We start from the raw sequence: 25958 nt of genomic DNA on the forward strand, positions 1-25958 counted from the left end.
GACATTGACGGTGAAATAGTCCTAGCTTGTTTTTTTGTGATGGAAATGACTAAATCTTCTTATGATGGCTCTTTTTTTTAAATGGTTTATAGAGCATAATGATGATGATTAATGGCCATTTCAACAAAAACAGTGAAACCTGTTAAATATGCCAAGTGTTAATTGTGTGCATATTTCTGTTTTTATCTTTATCAATAGGGATGATGCACCGATGCATTGGCTAAACGTAGATATTGGTCGATATTCACCTCGTTGACTGACATCAGAAAATACTGGTGGCAGTGTCCGATGTTTATCTGTTGAGTGGCATAGTGCTGACTCTGACGTTTTTTAAAACTTTTTTGGGGGGATGCGATTCTGCCGAGATGCAAGAGAGCATATGCACATTCAATTTGTTAAAGTCAAGTGAGTGAAAATGTCGGTTGTGTGGGAGTAATGGAGATTTCTTGGTTTCCATTACACAAAAGTTGAATAAATGATATGGCTGGGTATCACTACTGATATACTGAATCAATTCGATATTGAGTCATTTAGAGATATTTCAGTTTTAATACCAATTTTGCTCAGTTATGAAAGAGATTTTCACAGAACTAATGCTGCAAATTGTTCAAAGATGGAACTGTCTAACCAGATGCATTGATAAGAAATATGAAAATTGACCCCAAAGCAGGTGCATTAATGCACATTTATTTAATATGAGCCACTACAGAAGTAAACAGTGCAATTCTTCAGTACAGTTGTGGATGATTATCGCTGTTGCGCAGATCTAACAGAGGAAATAGGAAATTGCATACATTAAAAGATCGATCTAAGGATTTTATGATTCGATATCGGATCTTTCAAAGGTCCAGTGTGTAAAATGGGGTGAAAACTGTGACATCCAGCGTTCAGATTCTAGTTTGCAGCGCTCACTCACTCACTTGTTAGCACTCACCCCTCCCATCGGCAAAGTGACGGTGGCCTCCGAGGACAAAAAAACTTGTTTACCAGTTTAGTGTTTCAGGAGCATGGAGCGATGAGATGAAGATCTAAACCATTTTACCACATGTCTGCTGTTTCCTCCTCCTTCTTGGTTGGTTTATTTATGAACACGAAACTCTTGAATCGTGCACTCTGGTTGGCTGGATTTTCCCTTCAGGCTGCCGTACAAACATGGCGGCGCAAGATGGCGACACTCTCTAAAGCAAGACCCTTCCTATATTTAGATATAAAAGAAGAATTATAAGGCTACGAAAACCAAACACATTTTATTTTATAGCGATTATACACTTACACTATATTCATGGGTAGTATATTCAGATTTTACCAATAAACCTTGATGATTATTACACACTGGACCTTCATATTGAATATCAGTATGAATCGGAAAATCGATTTTTTAAAACCCAACCCTACCAGAATCGGCCATCGGCCAAATTGTTATTTTAAACATCGGTTTTGGTATCGGCCCAGAATTTCACAATCAGTGCAGCCGTATTTATCACACCTCATATTCTTGATTCTTTGCTGAGGGAGCAGCTGTAACTCGACCTAATGTCCCCTCCCTGGAGAGAGAGATCAATATATCTTGATACCAGTTCAATGTGGATTTGTCTCTGTAAACTGAGGACAGATGAAACCACTGTAACGTCCCTGGTGCTGGTGATTAATCAGAGAAATAATCAATACAATCAGTAAGTGGTGGAAACACTTGTTAGTTGCAGCTTCAGCAGCAGCAGCAGCAGCAGCGTCGGCCAGAGAGTTTTTAAAACCCTCGGCTCTGTAGCTCAAATGTCTTTACAGGCCGAGGATTTAGTATAGCAGCCGAGGCGTCACAGAGACTCTGGGAGACCTGACGAGGCTCTAGTTGGCAGAGAGTTGATGTCCTGCTGAACGCTGTGACGTCACAACAACAACAACAACAACAGCAACAACCTCCCGCCGAGGCCTCGCAGACTCAGAAAGCAGGAGGAGGAAGAAAGAAAGAAACAAGAAATCAGGCGGCGACGGAGGAAAAAGATGAGTGTCGGTCCTCTGTCTGTTGTTCATGTGAGTTCAGTTCAGCAGCTCTGGGTCCAAATACTGCTTAAATCTACTATTTCTGGACGACGAGTCTCTGGATGGAACGACACTGAGAATTATTATCCGGTGTGTGTTATTATGGGGTTTTTATTTATTTTCTAAATCTCTTATTTAACACTGGATCATGATATTAATGCGGCGACACATTAACAACACGTAATGCATTTTAGCTAAATGTGTCTGGATGGATGTTACATGACGAAGGCAGGCTGTCGTCTGATCAGCTGACTGCTGAGCTCTCTCTCTCTCTCTCTCTCTCTCTCTCTCTCTCTCTCTCTCTCTCTGTGACCTCAGCGCGGCTCCATCATGTTTGTGTGATCTGCTGCTAAGCTCTTGACTAGATTTGAACCAAAAACGTCATTTTTTGTTGGGGCGAAATGCAAAAAAGCGTGATGATGATGATGTCAAGTCTATTTCTGGAATCTGTGACGTTCGGGCCGATTTGATGTTTCTTTTTTGTGTGTGTGTGTGTGTGGTGATGTGTGTGTGACAGACAGCAGGAGTCTGCTGCTTGCTCTCCAAACAACTTGGACAGATTGTGTTTGTGTTTGTGCAGGTTTTTTCTGCGTGTCGCGAAACCTTCGAGGTCGAGTTCGATACGTTGTGATGCAAATATTGTTCTGCACGTGTTGTACATGAAAGGTGGAGATGCTACCACTGTGGTGCTCCACTCGTCAGCGCTACACGTTTGTACCTAAATAATTCTGTGAGCTTGTAAGGTTTGTTTTTTTTTCTTTTTTCTGAGCAAACAAAGACCGAACTAAAAATAATGAGTAGAAAGCTGCAGACTGTGAAGTTGACTCTCACTAGTTTCAGCTTCAAAACATCTGAACCAAACTAAAAGTTCAACCACAAGTCAGTCATTCAGAGGAACTGGCAGAAACCATGGACGTGAATTAAATCTTTTTCGAGTTGAGTTTCTGCACCGATCTCAAGTTTGATGAGCTCTTATGTAGAGTTGCAACTAACAACTATTTTGATTTTCGATTAATCTATGGATTATTGAAACGATTAATCAACTAATTGGATTATGAAGCATTACAACGGCTCTTATTTAGACAGCTGAGAATACTGTCAGGTATCGTTCCCCCTCCATTAAATATGAAAGGAGTCTGTTCTTTCCTGAAATGTTTGTTTCTCTTCTATAAAACTCATTCTACATCTCGGAGGCGATGGCTTTCCACATACAGCTTCCTTCACCTTTCAAAGGAACAGAGCTCTGTGGGAAACAGCAGGACAGACACAGGCCAAGGGGGAACCAGGATCTGACACAACACCAGCAGGGCTCCACACTGCCCCTAAAATTTGAGGCAGTGCAAGTAAATTTTTCATCTAATTATTACACAAGAACAACCAGTAAATTTGCCTTTTTTTTTTTTTTTTAACACAACACCAAATTTAAACAGTTTTTACCTGGATATTCCCTTGATGTAACTAATGAGTCTTTCACACCGACCTCCGTTTGGTCCGGACTTGCAGACTTTTCCGTTCCGTTTCCGATCTGAACCACATTTCCAGGTGTGAAAGCTCCACGGGACCAAAGACCTGAAATTTGGTTCGACAAAAAGCGGTGGTCTCGGTCCAGACTTTTGTATCTTTAACAGGAAGTAGCGGTGGTTTTCCTCCACGCTCCACCTCCCTGGTGTCTCCTGACGTGGAGCCAGGACTCAGCAGAGCTTCAGTCGTCTTCTCCTTTCCTGTTGCAGACGATAAATCCTCCACATGTTGAGGACATTAATCTGAATTAGAACTAAGCTGGCTCCATATTGGACCTGATGGTGTTGATGCTGCTGGTAGCGATGACATCACAGGAGAATTAACTTTGTTCATTCATTTTCCTAGATTGCTACTTCGCTAACGAGCTAATCTGAGCAGTTTTGGTGACTTTGCGACTATGTCATACGCACATCTGTTTACAAACCAATCAGTGTCAAGTGTAGAAAGACGCAGCAACGTAGGACAGGACGCCAATACGTCATAAACAGTTCTTTGGTGTGAAACCAGAACCAACCGGATCAGATGTAGACAACGGAGCAGAAACACCTTGAACCTGGGTTCAGACTGACAGATGTGAAGGTGACTAAAAGTGGCTGAAAGTGGTATAACTCAGCATAATCAATATTTTATCATGAGACAAACTGCTGTGGAGCATTTTGTTTTCATCTATAGATTTCTGGTGTTTATTATAATGTAATAATGTTAATTAAATAGGATAGTATAATTTACCAAATAGGAATAAAGGATATAGATTTAGGATAATTATCATTTTTACAGGTGTACACAGCTGCAAACTCAACAAAGGTGTTAGTCGACATTATTCCCCACAGTCCACTTTACCTCTGGCTTCAGCCCCCAAACGCCTCATGGGTGCTCCTTCCCATAATACCTCTCTCTGTGATGACGTCACCACCAGGCTCTGAGAGAGCAGCTGAGCAGATTATGACTGAACCGGAGAATATCATCATGAACCACACACACACACACGCACGGCACGCCATGATTTCCAAACACATCCATCTTCAGTTTAATTATCCAGAGAAATATCGTTTGGCTGCAGCTTTTGGTTAATTAGTCTCCGTCTGATTATCTGGACTCCACTTTTCCTGCTCGGTGGCTTTTGTTTCTCAGAGCTGATTGTGACATCATGAGTCAGGTTGATGATGTGAAGGAGGGTGAAGATGAGGAAGAGGAGGAAGTTGTGTTTTATATTTTACATCTCGTAGATTAAAATTGGTCTCTTTGATGCAGGTTTAATTCAGAACAGACAGATTCATTTCCACAATTATGACCAGATTAGTCATTTGTAATGATTTTAAGACCAGGGTTAATCTCTTTGTCTTGTTATGTGAAGACAAAGAGATGATTAAGGTGCATAATGTGTAATATGATGCTCTTCACATATTCTTACATTAGCGCAGGTGAGGTGTTCACCTTTCCCTTCCCATAATGCTTTTTGGGGATGTAAACGGGAAGTATACTGTTGCCGTAAGTGTTTATCAGAGATCGATACATATATATTTTAAAGCGTGATTCACATTTAAAGGAATAGTTCACCACAAAATGAAATTCAATCATTAGTGACTCACCCTCATGCTGATGAATACTCCGGAGTAGTTTTTTATTCCTCAAAGTGCATCTGGAGACCCGAGAGGCCGGTTCGTAGTCCACCGAAAACTTTATATGAGAGTCAATAGCGTCCGACACAAAAACGTCCATAAAACTACACAACAACCATTTAATATTCCTCCACACTGCTCGTCCACTGCAATCCAAGTGTCCTGAAGGGAGATAGTCCAGAGTTTACTCGAAACAACGTCATTTAGGTAAGTCAAATACAGGGCTGTTTAGGCCGTAAAAAATGTCCTAAATGATGTTTCCAGTAAACTCTGGACTATATCCCTTCAGAACACTTGAAGGGATTAAAAAACTGCACTTTGAGGAATAAAAAGCTACTCCAAGAATTGATCAGCATGAGGGTGAGTCACTAATGACTGAATTTCATTTTTTGGTGAACTATTCCTTTAACTTAATATGTGTCATGTCTGTGCGGTCAGATCTGACCTAATTATGATGACTGAGAAAGTGCCTGCAAGTCATCACTGACTTCAAACTCTGACTTATCATATTTATAATGATGATAATTATCTATACAGAAAATTTAAAAACATTAGTCACAAGAGCAGAAATAGATAATTAAAAGTTAAATCAGTGCATTTCAAAGCAAAGACAGTGAAACCAGGAGAACTGATAAAAGTGTTCTGCATTTCTACTTTAATGACTAAATGTCATAAATTAGAATAAAGAGGTAAAAGTATAAAGAACCCTCTAACCCTCTGTGTGAGTCCCAACACATCTTTAATATAAATCAGCTCTTTGCACATTTCACAGAGTTTTTATTTGCTCATTAATTCTCCTGCTTAGATCAGTCAGAGGAAGGTGAGAATAAACTTTTAAAGGTTTTCCATCGGTAAAAAAGTGAATATGTATCTAAAGTACAGAAAGAAGCACTTTATAATTTGCATAGACTCTGTATTTATTGATAATGATGTTTTCCCCACACCACCACCACCACTGCACCACCGCCGCTCTCTGAGTTAAATATAGAGAGGTTATATGTAGAAAATCCCAGCTGACACACGGGAGAATAAAGGGCTTGTCTCCTGAGTGTTGATCCGACTGATTCTCCTGTCAGAACAAAAAAAAAAAAAACCTCCTCCTCCTCGAGTTGTTCATCTTCTCCCTCAGTAATATCGTCTCTGTTCATTATTCATGAGCTCATTGCTGTCTCTCTTGTCCGTGTCTCTGCTGCTGCTGCTGCTGTGGTTAATCATATTCTCATTGTGAATCATCAAAGCAACATCACGGATATGTTTGAGAAATGCTTCAGGAGGAGAGAGGAAAATTACAATCTGGCAATGAAGATGCATTACAGTGAAATCTGAGCTGACACAATGAAGGATTGGATTCCTCGTTGCACAGAGGAAAAAGTAGAAGAGCTCTGGGTTTTTTGTTTTTTTTATTATAATGAGTAGAATAAAAAAGGTTGATGTTTGTCTGAAAACTCTGTTTTTTATTTCGGCACTGATGAGGACAATCTGATATTTAAGTGGAGCTGCAGTTCTTCGTTCTCTGTCCTCGTGGTTGTTCAGGAGGAAGTCTTCTCTTCACCGGCTGCCGAGCACATCCAGGCTGATGTTTTTAGGTTACAGATCCTAAGAATACAAGACAAGACTGCTCTGGTCGTGTAGTTAACCTAAATCCTACTTGATGCAACAACGCTTCAATACGGAGTAGGTTTTCTGTTAACTACTGGATACACATAAGAGACATGGGTGGATGGTAAATGGGGTAGAAACAGGGGGTATAGGGGCAGAAATATTCCCCTTCATAATGAGACTCCACTCCACTCCAAAATCAGTGAACTTTTCTGTGAAGAAAGTGGTCATTATATGTGGACACAAGATTAAAATGGTTGTTGTAGGAGCCAATGTATGTTTTGCTTTTGTTTATTTTCTAACTTATTACGTCACTGCGTTGTGATTTTTGGACATGTCACTACCTTTATCAGTCTCTCTGGTTGCTTGTGCAGGTGTATGTGGTGTAATCTGGGGCATTTGTTGCATTTTCCCTTTTGGTTGTAGTGTGGTTTGAAAGGCTATGAACATCTGGGCCAGAAAGTGATTCAACATTTTAAAACATGAAGGGACAAAACGTGTGATTCAGCAGCGTAACGGAGAATAACATTTAAAAAATAGACCCTATAATAATAATATTGATAATAATAAATACTTATACAAGTATTCGCTGTAGATTTGATTCTTCTGAAGCCTGTAAAGAAAACCACATGAGCACAGACACTTAGGTTTTTAGATGGAGGTCTATATTTACCTCGTGCAGTCATGTATGTTGGAGTTTGTGCCGTCCTCCCACTCAGCTGGGAAAGTTTCCATCCCAGTCGCTGTCACTCATCCTGAAAGATGTGATCATCATGTAGATGTAGCTCCATCACCACATACACTTTGTTTCTCACCCGTCCTCTGTAAGTTTAGTTTAGTTTAATTATTAGATGTTTATTTGTTAGTTAGCCAGATGTGTCATAAAGCTGCATCTTTTACACTATGAGCTTGAAAGTTTCACTTTTTACAGCTTCTTACGCTGGAAACTGTGTTAAACTGTGTGCTAACTTTTCTTTTTTTTGTTGCTGCCAGTTGATCTTTTATTTTAACAGCTTTATTCCCCTCTGAGATGAGTCAGTGTGTACAGATTAGACAGACACATGTTCCTGCAGAGTGACTGTTCAACAATAAACTGCTCAATTATTACCAAAGAAAAAGAAAAAAAGAGAAACAAATTGAGCAGCTTTGTGTTGTTTTGGATTTGTTTTCCATATCTCTGTGGACGGTGGAACTGTAATAGATCAAAAAGATGCATCATCATCATCATCATCATGGCAGCATGAGTGGACAGACACAGTGACTAAATATATCTCTGGTGAAGCTTATGTTTATTTTACACGTTACAACAGCGACTGTACAGAGCAGGACAGAAGCACAGGAGCGACTGCCAGCAAGCGAGCGAGGCAACAACTGGGCCTCGGTGCCTTTTCCCAAACAGCCTTGAATACAATTAGTGTCAACATTTCACCAGGGTAAACAGGTGTGAGGCGATTATGTAACACACGTCACCGCTTGTTATTTAGAAGAATGGCTGTGAACCAGTCGTGTTTACTCTGGTTAGAGGGAAACAAAACGTGATAATGCTTCATATAAGATGCTAATTCTTCATATTGTTGTGGCTTTGTTGCTTTTGTCACATGATAGAGTCTGTGTTGTTGTTTTTATTATAATGTTATTGACTCCAGAGTCTCCAGTCAGTGGGAGGACGGACGTATGGAGGGTATTGAACGCAGCGACAGGAGAGTATTGATCTGTAGGGGCTGCTGCTGTATCACTGAGTCACTCTCACATCTGTTACTGTACATGAACACACACACACACACACACACACACACATACTCAGAGTGTGAGAGAGACAATTAAGGTGGAAATTCAAAAGAAAGTCAAGTTCTTGTTCCATCATGTCAAAATGTAAATATACACCGTTAAGGCGAGACACTACAGGCAAAAACATGCACTGATCAATTTTGAGATTTTGGGCTATTTTTCTTCCTTAACATGTATTCTTTAAGAAAAATTGAAAGAAATGGTAGAAAATCCACATTAAGGTTTTTATTTTACTTCATTTAGGCTTAGATTTCTCCTAAATTCACCAAAAGTGAACATGCTACTGTGACATTCTGTGCTGTGCCTGTTGTCTGACCCATGTCATGTCAGATATCACTGTAAAGCTCTCACTCTCCTTAACAACGATGTAGGCTCCAAAAATTGTCATTTTCTTTGTATCAGCAACAAATCATAAAAGTACGATTGACAATAACAATCTATGTAATAATACAACACAAGTCTTTATTCATTTCATGAGAGGAGGACAACTTTATGGTCAAGAGTGAAATGTTATTATCATTTTCTAACCATTTTCTGTGGTTTCTGCTGGGCTTTTTGAAAACCAATATGTATTATTCACTCAGTGAGCAAGATCAGTTTTGACTTTGGCTGCCACACAGGCATGAATTTAATTTAATTTAACTCTGACAAATGTTTATAATTAATAAGGAGAGGAAGAACAGAGGAGACAGGTGTCAGTACATTCACTTCAACACTAGTGCAAAAAAAGAGAGGCAGTTTTAGTATAAAATTTTAATGGGAATGTAGAATTCAAAGCTACTATCACTGAGCTGCAGATTCAACCTGAGATGATTCAGGGTTTTTGTTTGTTTTCAAATTAAAAACTGTTCATTCTGAGAGGATTTTAGCTCAGTGCACAAACATCTGAGCCTGTGGAGTCGTTATTTTCCTACCTGCATGAAAACAGATGACCAACACAACAACAAACACTGTGGTGCACACTGCACACTGAGATCCACCCTCACACACACACACACACACAGGGCTCAGTGTGTGATTAATAGTACCAGCAGCAGCGGTGACTGTTTATCTTACGAGCTCGGCTCTGTAACGCAGGCACACACACTCGCTCACACACTCCTACACTTTCACAGATGAGCTAACTTAGTCCTGCACGAATGGATGGATTTATTTATTTTTCATTTTTTTTATTTACTTACTTATGGCGTTAAAGGGACATTGTGTAACTTCTTCTGTTATCTATTCACGAAAATCGATTATTTGGTTCAAAAGTCTGTTTTTGATTAATCAGTAATCCCCCCCATCAACAAACTGAAGTGTTCCTTTCAGCTCTGAATGAGCCGTTCATATCATTCATATCTCCATGGAGCGGGTAAGCTCGGTGCTGGCTGCCATGTGGTGTCTCCATGTTTTTACGTTCAGTGGCAGCGTGACGGTAGGAAACCACGGAAACTCAGCGGAGACACCGGAGCTGTCGGCTCAGGACGAGGTGGCGTCTGTGATTAGTCACCGCGGTAACGCAGTGAGGAGGAACGGAGCGTTACACTGATGCTGCATTCACCTGCAGTCGGGCAGACGGCCGTCGGTAACAAACCAGACGTCATTTTAGTCACAGAAGTCGAGAGAAAGACGGTAAAACGTGGGTCAGGTAAACAATACCACATCGCCATCATGACAACATATTGTCACGTGTATTGTTTTGCCTTGTGCTGACGGACCACTTGTTTACATAGAGGCTTGTTTATGCCGTTACGTGCAGCGGTTGTCGTCCGTCTGCCGTCTGCCCAATTTCACGTGAATGCAGCATGAAAAATACGATTGAGTTGCTTGTGATATACAACCGCAACGCTAGATGGGAGGAATTCCTACTCAATATACCTTTTTAAAGGGCACAAGGAGATGATGTACGGCTGTAATTACTGCACATGGGTCTCAGGCTGCCTTTAAATCAGCTGCAGACTCACTGTTACTTTCCTTTTTATACCGTTCCTGTTATTTCTTTCTTTCTTTTTTTAAATCCTCGAAAGCATCAGTGAACATATTGGTTGCAATTTATCTCTTTTTTCTCCTCCCCCCAGGTTTCCTCTCCTCACCTCACTGACCCATGAAAGAAGCCATGCCGGTGCTCACAGCAGGAGCAGGTGAGGCTGCGACACCGTCCATACTGCTGCACGCTTCTGCTCCATCTGCTCCTCATCATCCTAATATAACCTACCTGGTGCTGTTTTCTTGTTCCCTCCTCCTCCTCCTCCTCCTCCTCCTCCTCCTCCTCCTCCTCCCGTTGCAGGGCTTCACGAGACGTTGGCCCTGCTGACGTCTCAGCTGCGGCCCGATGCCAACCACAAGGAGGACATGGTTTTCCTCAGAGACGTCTTCAGTGAGAGGAGCCTCGGATACCTCATGAAGGTCAGGAGGTCTTTCTTACTAACCAAAGACAGTTTTATTTAGGCCATCTGCACCTTTAGAGTGAATAACACCAGAAGTCATTGGGAGGTATAAAGGCCTACATAGAAGCCAGAGGTTTTGTAACCTTTGTGACGATAAACGTCTTGGTGATGAGTTTCATATTTTATTTGAGTGCAAGAACACAAGTATTATACCTTTTATTATTAAACAGTACATACAAACAATACATACTCAGATCAGCTGACTCCACTGCAGTTTTTAAACAACGTCTTAAAGCTCACTTTTATAGGATGGTGTATTCTTAACTATTTCCTGATCTTTTTTAATTATTTTAACATTTTATCTGCCCTGCAAGAGCACTTCTATTGTTTTATTTATTTATAAATTCATTTGTATTGTACTTTTGTATATGAATTTGACTTACTGTCTTTGTGGGCACAGTGCTGCTGCCTGTGGACTTCTGATTGATTGGGGGTGGTGTGACCTCAGAGGGAGTGGGGGGGTTTGCAGTGGGTTTTTCTTTCTCTTTTGCTCTTTTTCTGTGGTGTTTTATCTGTAAAGCACTCTGTGCATTCGTTTGAAAAGCGCTATATAAATGAAAAAAATATTATTATACAACATTTCCACAGAAAATGTGAAAATGTGATGCATAAGACATCTAGCTTCAGATGATTTGCAGTCTTTGTCCCTGGTCGAGCTTTAGAATAGAATAAAATATACTGAATCCAATAAAACAAACTAAAAAAAAAAATGCAATGACAGTGAATAATACAATGAATAGGTACCATGAATAAATAAACACAGTTGCAGTTGTAAATTTCAGGTTAAAACAAGTGAAATTTAACATTAAACATTAGTAATGCTGTATATGACTTGTGAGAAATTAATGTTCACATTTCTGCTGCTGCTTGAGCCCGTGTTTAACTTTCACACCATCTCCCAAAGTAGGAAAGACCTCCTGGGCACTGAAGCACTTTAACAACGTGAACTGTATCTGGTAGAAATGTAAATATAGTGTGTTGTTAAAAAAAAAAAACTTATTCTTCATCTTCTTTGAAACTCTGCATCCTCTTTTTTTGTATCTGGCCTCTTTCTTGAAGTGACGGGACAGAAATCAGGTCATTTGAGTTTTCTCATCACCTAAAAAAGAAATAAAAATAAACTGTCACAGAAAAGACGTGCTGCTTTGATTTTCCACCATCATTAAGGGTTAGTAAACACACGTTGTTAAGATCAGAGCTGTTGGTTTAAAATAAGATGCAAACACAGCCTGCTGTGTGGCCTTGTGCTTTTTTTAATGTAGTCATTATTACAGATTATTGTCAAGATAACGAGAAGCTGCTCGCCAGGAAATTAAGAAGGTTTATAAATGAAAAAATATTGCTGCAGGGAGTTTTTAGAACCTGCTCTGCGTTTCAACCTGGGGCTCTAGTTTCCTAATATTTTAGCTCTAACAGAATACAGATTTTCTTTTTACTGTCTCCTGTTCTGCAGTAGTTCTGTCCGTCCCTGCATCGTGACAGCAGCGTAGAATGGGAGCAGTTGGATCTTAGGCTGATCTTGTTCACTTCAAGAAAGATGACATGTTTGGGGCGGTGTTTGGCTCAGTTGGTGGAGCGCCCGCCCCGTGTGTTGAGGCTGAAGTCCTCGCTGCAGGCGGCCCCGGTTCGAGTCCCGCGTCGGACGGCCCTATCCTGCATGTCATTCCCCCGCTCTCTGCCTCCCATTTCCTGTCATACTCTCAACTGTCCTATCTAATAAAGGCATGAAAAAGCCAAAAAATATACTTTAAAAAAAAAAAAAAAAAAAAAGAAAGATGACATGTTTGTAATTGTCCTTTAAATTATTGAATTGCTGGACATGAGGCACAAAGAACCTGTGATAGTTTCTGGAAATAAGGTCATTTTTGAACATAAATGCAGAGGTTTCAGCAGCTGCAGAGTGTTTCTCAGTCCAGACTATAAACGTCTCTGTCTAATGGGTTGATACAGAGAACATGACTCCTACTGTGTGACGTGTTAAAGGTATAGTTCAACATTTTGGCAAACTGGCCCATTGCCGTAACCCCTATAGTCTTAGGAGTTGTTTTAGAGGTAAATTCATGCAAAACCGCTGATGCGCGTTCCCGTCGGGGGCAGTTTTTCATCAAGCAGTCTCTGTATTTACCTCTAAAACAACTCTGTCTGGTAACGTTGTGTTATTATCTCATAGCGTGGTGAATGTGCAGGTCACAACTTGTCCACCAGAGCGTTGTGGAGTTGTTGGATTGTGTATTTGATGAGTTTGATGAGGGAAACCAAGAAATCCCATTAGCCTCCGTAGCGTAGCTCTGAACAGCTCACGGCTCTGCTCCGCCGTTCTAAAAATAGCTTGCACCGACAAATAAAGGTAACAAACCTACTGCTATGACTATAGGGATTATGGCAATGGGCCAATTTGCCAAAATGTTGAACTATCCCTTTAAGACTTGGATGTGTATGGAGAGTATTATTATTCTCCTCTGATAAACTCGTGTTTGTTTCTGTCACAGATCCACGAGAAGCTGAGACAGTACGAGAGACAGAGTCCGACGCCCGTCCTCCACAGCGCGTCTTCTCTGGCAGAGGATGTAGGTTCATCACACACACACACACACACACACACACACACACTGAATTACATTTCCGCCCCGGCCCCAGTAGCAGTCAGTCAGTCAGTCAGTCAGTCACAGTGAGTTAGCTCCCACAGAGAAGCAGTAGCAGGTATCAAAAGTGAATTTTAATGTCCTCAAAGTGCTGAATCATCCCGACACTCGTCTAATGAAACTCCATCTCCTGCCGCTCGCTCTCACGCCGGTTATCGGCCGTGGAAACTGCTGACCCCAGCTGCTTCTGCTACTTATCTCCCGCTGCTGCTGCTGCTGCTGCTGCTGCATGTCCGTGCATCTCTCTGCCTTTATGTTACAGCCAACTGCAGCTTGTTTTCCCCGTTATCCACACACACACACACACACAGGTTCACATCAGGTCAGGGCTTCATGTATCTGTGTGTGTTGTGTTGTGTTGTGATGTGCAGGTGGCGGAGGAGCTGCAGAGTGGACCAATGAGCACGGAGGAGAAGGAGCTGCTGCACCTGCTGACGTCGCCTCATCTCAAGGTGAGCTCACCTGGTCGTACAGTGATGCATGATGGGAATCTGGGTTTTTATTGTATATAAATGGACTTTTATCTGCAGATTTGCAGAAGTATTTTGTTTTAGTTTCACAAGATGTCAGTCATAGAAGGGAATTTAATTTCAAATATCAAATGGCGAAGACCAATTGAAACAAACGCGCATTTCTGTGGTGGGTGTGAGGAAAGTTGTTCTGTTTCCCAGTTTAAGAGGGTAGATAAGAAAAAGTTGGGGAATTTATATAGAAACATGTTGTGATGGAAGGAATTGGTTGTAGATTTTATTTTTATTTTGTATTTGTTCTTTGTATATTGTTGGCTGTGAATTGGCATTTCATCTGATGTAAGTGTTGTTTTAAGAAAAGAGCAGGTATTATAAGTTTTCTTCATCCTGCTGCGAATAATGAAATGAACTGGAGCTCAGTCTGAAACATGAGACTCCATCAGTCAGAGGTTTTGATCATCTGCTCTGACACCAGACTGTAAACTCACGTCTGAAGCTGTCGGTCTGAACTAATCTCAGCGAGTCGTCGTTGCTCTTCTGTCCCGTCAGGCCGTTCTCTCGGTGCACGACACGGTGGCTCAGAAGAACTTCGACCCCGTGCTGCCGCCGATGCCGGACGACTTCGAGGACGAGCTGGAGGAGGAGTCTGTGAAGATCGTCAGGCTGGTGAAGAACAAGGAGCCTCTGGTGAGTCGTGACGGGAAGGAACGAGAGTGGGAATGAAAACTGAGGAGGAGGAAGAGGAAGAGGAGCAGGGGAGTTGTGTTCTTTTCTGTGAATGATCTTCTTCTCCTGTCGTTGTTCTCCAGGGAGCCACTATCAGACGGGATGAAGTCAACGGAGCCGTGATCGTGGCTCGGATCATGAGAGGAGGTGCAGCCGATCGAAGTGGTGAATCTTGTTCTTGTTCTTGTTGATGTTCTTGCCCTTCTTGTTCTTTTTTTCTTCTTCTGCTGCTGTTTGTTAGCTTTTACAGACCTTGTGACCCCTGTAGGAAGGCTGTGTGATCATAATCAGGTCAGATCCTTCTCAAAATGTGTTTATTTATCATTTTTATTCCCAGGGGTATAACAATTTTCCAAATAAAAAGAGGAGCAAAGACCTTTAGAAACCCCTCCTCTGTGAACCCACTCCCTTTAAGAGCAGTTTTTGCATTCAAATATTTAATAAAATCTTCACTCTGTAGTTTTATTTGGGACTGAGGGCGCTGCAGTGGAAATAACATTTATTCACTCAGATAAAAGGAATTTTAACGTACTTCAGGATGCATTAATCAAGTTTAAATGATGATGAGTGGAGAAAAGACAGAGAGAGAGAGAGCAGCGTATTAAAGTAAGTGCAGTTTTGTTCTCCATGTTTCTGCACATATGATATTTAACAACTTGCTAAGTCATGAACCAATATCTTTCTGAATGTCTGAGGTGTTCATATATATAAACTCATCCTTCATGCTGGTGCAGGCCTCGTATTTCCTTTCCTGGTTGTTAAATTTAAAGAGCTGCCTTTCAAAGGGAGAGCAGAGCGATGATGAGTGAGATCAAGAGGCTTTAAGAACTTTTATTTCAGGTGAACTCAGGGAATAACAAGTTCAATTTACTTTTTTATCAACTGGTCACGTAAAGTATAAAAGGTTGGACACGACTTATGTGAGTGCCAGTTATGAGCAGTGTCGGTGTTTAAAGGTGAGTTTAACAGAAGAATCAGCGATGATGACGAGCAGAAATGTCCCAGTGTGGACGTGAGCCAGGACGCTGCAGCCCCGAGGCGAACAGAGCCACTGTGAGAGAGAGAGAGAGGCCTCCTGAGTTTTACAGCAGCGTGAAGGCATCCGTCTTCTCTGCAGTCGGTGAAGACGAGTGAAGTGAAGCAATTTCATGAAGAAGAAGAAAAAACAACACGAGTGGGATAACAAATCAAATCAAACGACAGGGAGAGCAGAGAGAGGCGCAGCAGAGAGGCAGCAGCAGGAGAATCAATCACACAATATACACTCAACGGTCCTCTCATCAGCGTTGCCATGGAAATATTAGCCACAGGCAGGTGTGTGTGTGTGTGTGTGTGTGTGTAGAAACAGAAACATACATGCTGCAAAAACTAAACCCAATCAGCGTCCACACCCATTAATCATTCCCGTCCTCCTCCGGTTTTCTTGCTGCGTCAAGTGATGGAAAAAAGCTCTCGGAAGCTGTGGACAGGTTTCATGAGCAGTGTGTGTGTGTGTGTGTGTGTGTGTGTCTGTTTGATGCATACATTATATGAGTGCTCCATCCTCCCTGTGGGGTGGGAAAAAAAGAAAAAGGCGGTATTGATCGTCCTCCTCTCAGCCTCTGGGTTTCATTGTTGTGGCTGCGGCCGAGCGGATCAGTCGGCTCGTATCAGCGGATCAGACGACACAAGTTGTTGTTGGAGATGCGACTGATAAACGGCTCGGAGCTCGTCTGCTGCTTTCACTGTCGTTGTAATGTTGATGTCTCTGTCTCTGTCTGTCCTCACAGGTCTGGTCCACGTCGGAGACGAACTCAGGGAGGTCAACGGAGTCTCTGTGATCCACAAGAGACCGGATGAGATCAGTCAGCTGCTGGTGAGACAAGGGACAAGGCTGCTGTCCACTGAGACACACCAGATACACGACATGTAGCAAGAAGAACAATGAAGTTAGAAGAATAGTTCACTAAGAAATTAGTGACTCATTCTCATGCTGGTGAATACTCCGGAGTAGTTTTTTATTCCTCAAAGTGCATCTGGAGACCCGGGAGGCCGGTTCGTATGGTCACAAAAACGTCCATAAAACTACACAACAACCATTTAATATTCCTCCACACTGCTCATCCATTGCAATCCAAGTGTCCTGAAGGGATATAGTCAAGAGTTTACTGGAAACAACGTCATTTTAAGCTACTTTATATCCAAAGTGAAGCAATTACTTGGGAAATTATATTTCTCAGTATTTTCTTCTGTTTACATGTAAATCTGCAGGAAATTATCAGAAAGTCCAGAGTCTAAATGTGTCCAAGCAAATCTCCGTCGGTACAATTTCATGATATAGTCAACATAGAAGAATACATAATATTATTAAGCGGCCCCAACTTATGTATCGTGTCATGGGTAGACTGTACAGTGTGGGAATAAAGGTTGAATTTAACTTCTACAAAGTGTCACAACGTAACTATTTATCGAACTGATGGGAATTTGCCTGGACACAATTAAATTGTTCCTGGCAGATTTAAAGGTTTTATATCACATGCATAAAAACAAATATGTGTTGGTATGACACTAGTATCAGCTCTGTGCTAAAAGACTAAGGTAAGAAAAATGAATACAAGGCTCAGAAATGAAAGGAATAAGCCGTAATTATTATATGTAAAAACATGTGTTAACGTGCATGCTGTTATACACAGTGGTTTGTGCCCATGCCAGTTAAACATACATAATATGAAAGTCTAAACTCAGTTTGACCAAAATCATAAAGACATTCTGCCAAAAAATTGATAAATATAGTAGTGAATCCTCACCGTCCACCTTTGGTCCATGTTTTTTAAATTAGCAGACTGGTATCACCATTTAAGTCCAGTCCACTTTATCCTTCCTGTGTTTGTGTTTCTTTAATTCAAAGCTCTCCACCTTCCTTCTGTGTGTTTGTGATCTAGTCCCAGTCCCAGGGCTCCATCACTCTGAAGATCATCCCCGCCATCAAGGAGGAGGACCGGCTCAGGGACAGCAAGGTGAGCCGGAGCTCGGTGACCACTTACAGTAGCCTTTCACATAGTAACCAAATATCAACCAATTAATCAATCAAGAATAGAGAATAAATAGTACGGCGGAGTATTAGGGCCATATTAGGACTTTGAGAATAAAGTCATAATATTACGAGAATGAAGTCATAGTATTACGAAAGAAAAAGTAATAATTTTATGAGAAAAAAGCGGCGATTTCCTCCAAGTCCGCCTGGTTCTTTCTGCAGAATAGATGCATTTTCTTGCATATTCTTTTCCAAGTCCTGATACTGATGATAACGTGGTGCTGAGGAGCCAAAAGATTAAGCATCTTCTTGTTTGTGAAACCTAGACTGAAGTACAACCTCACAAAACGCTCCACAGCCTCATTTTAACAACTTTCTTCTCTAAAACAACAGGTTAAAATATTGTGACTTTTCTCGTAATATTACGACTTTATTCTCGTAATATTATGACTTTTTTCTTTTTCTTGTAATATTATGACCTTTTCTCGTAACATTATGACTTTTTCTTGTCATATGACTTTTTTGTTTTAATATTATAACTTTATTCTCGTAATATTATGACTTTTTTCTCGTAATATTATGTATTCTCTTTTTTTTCTTAATGTGGTACTAATACTCTGTTGTAAAATAGGTCTGGGACGAATTACGGTAAATAATACAAACAAAACAAACAGAAGGAGTAAAAGGAGTAGAGGAAATAAATACGTACATAACTAAATCAAATAAAAACATGCTAAAACATAGAGTGATAAGGTCAGTAAACTAATACGACAATCAATAAGTAATAATAAAACAGTAAGTAAATAATAATAATAAAAGAAGGGAAATTCAGTTAAAAGCAAAGCTAAACAGGTTTTTTTTTTTTTTGGTTTCTCACACATCTTTGTGTTTTTTTTCCCTCCAGGTGTACATGAGGGCGTTGTTCGAGTACGTCCCTCTGGAGGACAAGGCCACGCCCTGCCAGGAGGCGGGGCTTCCCTTCAAGCGCGGCGACATCCTGCAGGTAGTAACCCAGGACGACCACACGTGGTGGCAGGCCAAACGGGTCGGAGACAGCAACCTACGCGCCGGACTCATCCCGTCCAAACAGTTCCAGGAGAGGTGAGGTCAACAGACAGACAGACCAGGGTATCTGCAGGGTCTTGAAAAGTATTAAGGGGAGACACCCCAGGTGAATAGGGTAAAAATTTTAAATAACAGATATCACCATGAAACTTCCCAAGTTTATCACTTACATTAAGACAAATATTTTTTGTATTACAAGTTTTGTCAAATTTTATGTTTAAATATGTAAATGAGGCAATATCTGATGAAATATGCGCTAATTTGCATACATTTCCTGACCCGAAATCTGAAAAATGGATAAAGCCTCTTTCAAAATTCTTGTTTTATTTTGTTGACATATTAGAGTCAGAAGTTTTTACAGAGGGGATTTTGGATATCTCTTTTTATTACTTTGTAAATGAGAAAATACTGTCACCAGCCCTAAAAAATCCAATTTCTCCATGTTTTTAGGAATAAAATGTTGTATAAATCAGGCTCTGAATGATATATCAACAATCCCCTCTGTAAAAACCTTCAGAATATAGACAGGAATAAAACTGGAAGATTTGGTGTCTGTAAGTGCTGCTGAAGCTCAAAGTCTGAGGAAAAACTCTTGTACTGTAAAATTCCATAGATTGTTAATGTAAATCATACGTTTACGATTGGTTGTGGATACGGAGGAGATAACAATTTTTGAAGCCTGCATCATTGTTCAGGAGAGAAAGAGCTTTACAATGATACCTGACATGACATGGGTCAGACAACAAGCACAGCACAGTATGTCACAGTAACTGTTAACTTTTGGCGAATTTAGGAGAAATCTACCAACAAAAGAGACAAAATGATGTAAAATAACCACCTTAATGTGGATTTTCTACCATTTTGTTTGACTTTTATGAAAGAAATAGCCAAAAATCTTAAAATTGATCAGTGCATGAAAAAACAGTGTTTTTGCCTGGGGTGTCTTGCCTTAAAAGGTAGTAAATCAATTTTGGGAAAATTAAGACCCTTAAAAAGTATTAAAAAGTCTTTTCACAACTTTATAAAGTCATACATTTTGAAGGTATTTTTTCTGAATTAGCTGTCCAAGAGTTTGAGTCCTAAAAAACATTGTGAAAGTGTGTGAATTTATTCGTTTTATTAAAAAACTCTAGAGTAGAGTACTCGGATATCAATGTTTTTTTTTTGATAAACTTTGCCTTTGATTTATTATTCCAGCTTATTTATTATATAGTCTTTATCACAAACTAAAACTGTTAAGTTAAAAGTGTCACTGATGTAAATGGTAACAGCTTGAAGTGGTGGTGAGGTATTAAAAAATATTGAGAAGGTCTTGAAAAAGTCTTAAAAAGGTATACAAATTAACTTCAAGATTCCTGTATATACCCTGCAGACAGACAGACGGACGCCATCGCCACTGGGAACGGTTCAGGTTTATGTCGTCCAGCCGTTTGTAATCTGGTTGTAAATCCACGTTCATGTGTTCCACTTTGAGCTGGTTGAACTGTGATTAGACGGAGTGTCGAAGCGGCGTGGACATAAATAAATAAATAAATAGATAAATAAATCAAAACACAGCCTTGAACGGGCGCACGCTGATCTGATACCACAAGTGTCATAATCCGTTGGTAAGATGATCTCAGCTGGCCGGGAGATCGCTGCCAAACACTGAGGGATTAATAACACAGCCTGAACACACACACACACACTGACACACACACACAGGTCAGAGGAGACAGCGAGGCCGCAGCCAAGCTCACAAAAGGGAGTTCAGGTTAAATTAAATTACGGTTTAACCCTTCATCGGGCAAATAACCACATTCTGTTACTTCTTTGTGATAAATAAAATGAAATAATGTTTTAATAAATGTTATTTTACATGTGTGATTTGCAGTGAAAAACAGAAAAAGCTCTTCTAATGTTCTCCAGTGATGGACAGGATCGACTTGTTTCTACGTCATAGTGAAGATGAATGAGGAGAGAACGTCTGTAAAAGCTGCTGGAGATGAACAGTCTGTTGTTCCACCTGTCTGACGTTTCCTCTTTTTCCTCTCGCTCACTGTTTCTATCTCTTCTCCTCCTCTCCTTCCTCCTTCTTTCTCCTCTTCTTCCTCCTTCTCCTTCTACTCCTCCTCTTTCTTCTTCATCCTCTCCCTCATCCATCCTTCTCCTCCTCTTCCTCCTCCTCCTGTCCCTCTCCCTCCTCCTCTTTCTCCTTCCTCCTCTTCCTCCTTCCTCCTCTCCCTAATCTCCTTCTTCCTCCTTCTCTTCCTCCCCCTCTCCCTCCTTCTTCCTCCTCCTCTTCCTCTTTCCTCCTCCTGCTCTCCCTCCTCCTCCTCCTTCCTCTTCTTCCTCCTCCTCCTTTCCCTCTCTCTCCTCTTCCTCCTCTTCCTCTTCCTTCCTCCTTTCCCTCTCCCTTCTCCTTCCTCCTCCCCCTTTCCCTCTCCCTCTTCTTCCTCCTCCTTCCTCCTCTCTCTCTCCTCTTCCTTTTCCTCCTCCTCCTCCTCCTCCTCTCTCTCTCTTCACTCGTCTCCAGGCGACTGGCCTACAGGATGAAAATGGGAACGCTCCCGAATCCAAAATCCCCTAAAAAGCCTCCCTGTAAGTTCTTCTTCTTGCCTCTTCCTCCTCCTCCTCCTCTTCCTCAGCATCATCTCATCTCATCATAATTACAGCTCACTACCTGCAGCACCTCTCACCATCAGACCCCCCCCCCCTCCCCCACTTGTTACAGTAATGGACTGGGTCACTGTCCTTATAGGACAATAAATCCTCCAGTGGATAAACGCAGCAACGTTTCCATTGACATTTATTGACCTTTTTTTTTTTTGTGCCGGTAATTAGCTCTCAGAAGGTTTTAGTATCAATATTCACTGTGCGTCTCCACGTTGCTGCTGCTGTTGCTGCTGCTGCTGCTGCTGCTGCTGTGTGGACGTGGGATAAGAGACACGGAGATATGGAGACATGAAGACGGAGGAGTCACAAATATTAATTAATCTCTTCTTTCATGTTTTTACTCCAAGTCAAGTCAGCTTCAGCTTCAGCTTCATTTACAAACAACACATGTTGACCAAAGTGCTTTACATAGTACAAGATTCAAAATTCAAACAAAAACAAGACATACACAGAAAGAAAGAAAGAAAGAAAGAAAGAAAGAAAGAAAGAAAGAAAGAAAAACAACAAAATGAGAGAAAAAAAGTCAAATGTCCTGGAAAAGCTGGAGTTGTCCTGTAAAATTATTTATCACACTGCGACATCAGCGTCCAAAGCTCTAGCTATTTGACTTTTTCAGACCCTAAGGATTTATTTTCCAAAGAAAACTGGAGACTTTGAGTTGATGAGTGTTTCCAGTATCGGACCGCGATCATGAAGGTTTTCTCGACAGATAGAGGAGTGGGCCTGGTTTAAAACAAATGATAAATTTGTCATAATGTAAGAGATTATTTCATAGAAAACTTAGAGCCAAACACTGTACATCTTTAAATCAGACTTCTGAGAGTTCGAGAGAGGAATAAACATAGAAACAAACTGGTTAAAAATGTACAAAATAAGGTACAGCTGTGAAAAAGAACATGAATGGGACGGGGGATGTGTAGTATTAGTGTATGTCGTGATAATCCTGGAAAATGATTCAAGAAAAAAGAGTAGGAACCCGGATAAAAGGTGTAGCTGCTCCCTTCCAGCCCAGGTGAGTGACGGGATGTGATGGGATGTGATGTGATGCGAGCAGCGGCGGCTCTTCGTGGCGTGTAAGCCGCTGGCGATCCGATTAGGGCCGGAGCCACGGGGCCACAACAAGAGCTTAGCAACATGGCAGCAGCAGCAGCAACGAGCCCACGGTGGCCGGGGACTCTCCTGTCTCACCCCTCCCTCCCCCCTCCCACTCCTCCCCCCACGCTCCTCTGATTAAAACCCAGCAGGAGAGAGGGGTGGGGGGTTGTTTAAATATCTGCCCCCCCCTTCACTCCCCCACCCACTTCCATGTCTCATCATCAGTGACGTCCCACAGTCTGTAAATCCTCGTCACACAACTTCCACCACATGCACGTGATGATGTCATCATGTCCATACCACGGAGTATTAGGGCCACATTGAGAAAAACAAAACAAAAAAAACACAGACTTCGAGAATAAAGTCATTTACGAGAATACAGTCGTACATTTCCTACGAGAAAAAGTCATAACATTACGAGAGTAAAGTCGTAAATTTTCGAGAATAAAGCCGTACATTCCCTACGAGAAAAAAGTCATATCATTACGAGAATAAAGTCGTAAATTTACGAGAACAAAGTCGTACATTTCCTATGAGAAAAAAAGCCATAACATTACGTGAATGAAGTTGTAAATTTGCGAGAATACAGTTGTAAATTTACGAGAATAAAGTCGTACATTTCCTACAAGAAAACGTCATAACAGTACGAGATTAAAGTTGTAAATTTGCGAGAATAAAGTTGTAAATGTACGAGAATAAAGTCGTACATTTCCTGCGAGAAAAAAGTCATAACATTACGAGAATAAAGTCGTAAATTTGCGAGAATAAAGTCGTATATTTCCTACAGGAAAAAAGTCATAACATTTTGAGAATAAAGTCCTACATTTCCTACGAGAAAATAAGTCATAACATTATAAGAATAAAGTTGTAAATTTGCGAGAATAAAGTCGTAAATTTACGAGATAAAGTCGTACATTTCCTACAAGAAAAAGGTCATAACATTACGAGAATAAAGTCGTAAATTTGCGAGAATAAAGTCGTAAATTTACGAGAATAAAGTCGTACATTTCCTACGAGAAAAAAGTCATAACAATACAAAGTTTGTGATTTTTTTATTTGTCAATGTGGCCCTAATACTCTGTTATATGTCCAGCTACTTAATTTTTTATTTTTATTTGTTACAAACTCCTGAATAGTGAGAGAAATCAACACAAAGTGGGATATACTTCTTAGATGTGAATATTTCTGGTTTCTTTGTTCCTTTATGACAATAAACTGAGTCTCTCTTTGGTTTGTGGACAAAACAAGACATTTGAGGACGTCATCTGGTGGTTTGAGAAACACTGATTGACATTTTTTAACACAAGTAATCGATTAATCGTTTACATATTCGACAGATAAATTGATAATGAAAATAATGTTTATAGTTGCAGCTCTAGTATACGTGCACTTGGCTCATGAAGTCACATGTTTCCTTTGTAACGTGTCACACTTTGTTTCCTCCTCGCTCGCTGCAGTCGAACAGGGATGTGATAAAGGTGGGTACAGGTGCAGCCACACACATATTCACAGTAGAAACAGTGTGTGTGTGTGTGTGTGCGTAAGTGTGTGTGTGTGTGTGTGTGTGTGTGTGTGTGAGAGAGAGAGCTGAGAGAGAGAGTGTGTGTGTGTGTGTTGTGTATGTGTGTCTGTGTGTGTGCATTTGGGATTTTTACAGCTTCCAGCTTAATTCCTCTCCTCCTGCTGTTAGTGCACAAGACCAGAATAGAGATTCTTTATGTCTGTGTGTGTGTGTGTGTGTGTGCGCGTGTGCGTGTGTGTGTGTGTGTGTGTTGTACCTGGCGATGTGCAGGCAGAGCAGCATCCTCCTCCCTGGGGACTTGAGTCCGTCCATGCAGAGGTTGTTAAAGATAACAATAGCTCCTCTTTTCTTCTGCGTCATCTTCGCTCCTTTGTTCTTTTCTCGTTTTTTTTATAAAGTCTTCTCCTCCTTCTTCTTCTCCTCCTTCTTCTGTGTCTGTGAGATGATTTATTGTTTTTTTTTTTGTTGTGTGTTTTCTACGATGTGTGTTATGTGTCGTCACGTTCTTCTGCTGTTTTGAGATAATGGATGTTTTTAGGTTTCTGTGTGTGAGAGACAGTTTCTGTCTCAGCTGTGGATTCAGGTTTGTTGTTTACATGAGAGTCGGTCACAGGGACTCACAGGCTCACAGCCGGATGGACAGACTCCTCCTCTCCTCTTCTCTCTCCTCCTCTCCTCTCTTCTTCTCCGCCTCTCCTCTCCTCTCTTCTCCTCTCCTCTCCTCTAGTCTCCTCTCCTCCTTCTCTTCTTTCTCCTCTCCTCTCCTTTTCTTCTTTCTCCTCTCCTCCTTCCTCCTTCTTCCTCTCCTTTCTCCTCCTTCTTCCTCTCCTCTCTCCTCCTTCCTTTCCCCTCTTCTCCTCCTTTTTCCTCTCCTCTCTCCTCCTTCTTTTCTTTCTCATCTCCTCTTTCTCTCCCCTCCTCTCCTCTCCCCTCCTCCTTCCTTCTTCCTCCTTCCTTCTTTCTCCTCTCCTCTCCTCTCCTCTCCTCTCCTCTCCTCTCCTCTCTCCTCCTTCTTCCTCTCCTCTCTCCTCCTTCTTCCTTTCCCCTCTTCTCCTTTTTCCTCTCCTCTCTCCTCCTTCTTTTCTTTCTCATCTCCTCTTTCTCTCCCCTCCCCTCCTCTCCTTTCCCCTCCTCCTTCCTTCTTCCTTCTCTCCTCTCCTCTTCTCTCCTCTCCTTTTTCCTCTCCTCCTTCCTTCCTTCTTTCTCCTCTCCTTTCCTCTCTTCTTTATTCCTCTCCTCCTTCCTTCTTTCTCCTCTCCTCTCCTCTTATCTCCTCTCCTCTCCTCCTTATTCCTCTACTCCTTCCTCTCCTCTCTCCTTCTTCCTCTCCTCTCCTCTCCTCTCCTCTCCTCTTCTCTCCTCTCCTCTCCTCTCCTCTCCTCCTCCTCCTCCTCTCCTCTCCTCTCCTCTCTCCATCAGTAGCTGTTGCCTCCAGCAGCTCCTTCATTATCTCTTGGCTGCCTCCTCCTCCTCCTGCCTCCTGCCTGCTGCCTGCCCGGCCCCCGCCTGCCCTCTCTCTCTCTCCAGCGCCCCCCACCACCTCCTCCTCCTCCCCCCCTTGACTCCTCCAGGTCTCTGACCCTGTGCTTACCCCCCTCTCTTCCCTGCTTGCCTCCCTACAGAGGACTGTGACTGTGAGGGCTATTTCAATGGACAGTACATAGGTGAGAGCGTGAACATCTTTCTCCACCTCCTTCTTCTCCCCCCTGTCTGCTGCTCTTTGCCTGGCTGTGCACCTGCTCCCCTGAGGGCTGTGGGGGGGGGGGGGGGGGTTCGG

The 25958-nt window shown here is 41.6% G+C and overlaps 1 protein-coding gene across 4 annotated transcripts in view; it reads left to right on the plus strand.

Annotated features, from left to right (window-relative positions):
* Nucleotides 1–2004: 2004 nt before the first annotated feature.
* mpp3a (MAGUK p55 scaffold protein 3a) overlaps nt 2005–25958 on the plus strand; it is a 33167-nt gene continuing 9213 nt past the window's right edge. For 2 of the 4 annotated variants that reach the window (XM_085783388.1, XM_085783389.1), the window contains exons 1-13: nt 2005–2028; nt 10625–10687; nt 10834–10952; nt 13483–13560; nt 14007–14087; nt 14655–14792; nt 14915–14996; nt 16601–16686; nt 17753–17827; nt 18749–18945; nt 21425–21489; nt 24117–24137; nt 25804–25845. In XM_085783388.1, the coding sequence (XP_085639514.1) occupies nt 10651–10687; nt 10834–10952; nt 13483–13560; nt 14007–14087; nt 14655–14792; nt 14915–14996; nt 16601–16686; nt 17753–17827; nt 18749–18945; nt 21425–21489; nt 24117–24137; nt 25804–25845 (1021 nt within the window). In that variant the 5' untranslated portion in view covers nt 2005–2028; nt 10625–10650. The remainder of the gene's footprint in view (nt 2029–10624; nt 10688–10833; nt 10953–13482; nt 13561–14006; nt 14088–14654; nt 14793–14914; nt 14997–16600; nt 16687–17752; nt 17828–18748; nt 18946–21424; nt 21490–24116; nt 24138–25803; nt 25846–25958) is intronic. The other 2 variants (XM_085783390.1, XM_085783391.1) reach the window with 2 other exon arrangements.

Source organism: Trachurus japonicus, chromosome 8, assembly GCF_045865225.1.
Source record: "Trachurus japonicus isolate A0001 chromosome 8, Traja_1.0".
NCBI classification, from domain to species: domain Eukaryota; kingdom Metazoa; phylum Chordata; class Actinopteri; order Carangiformes; family Carangidae; genus Trachurus; species Trachurus japonicus.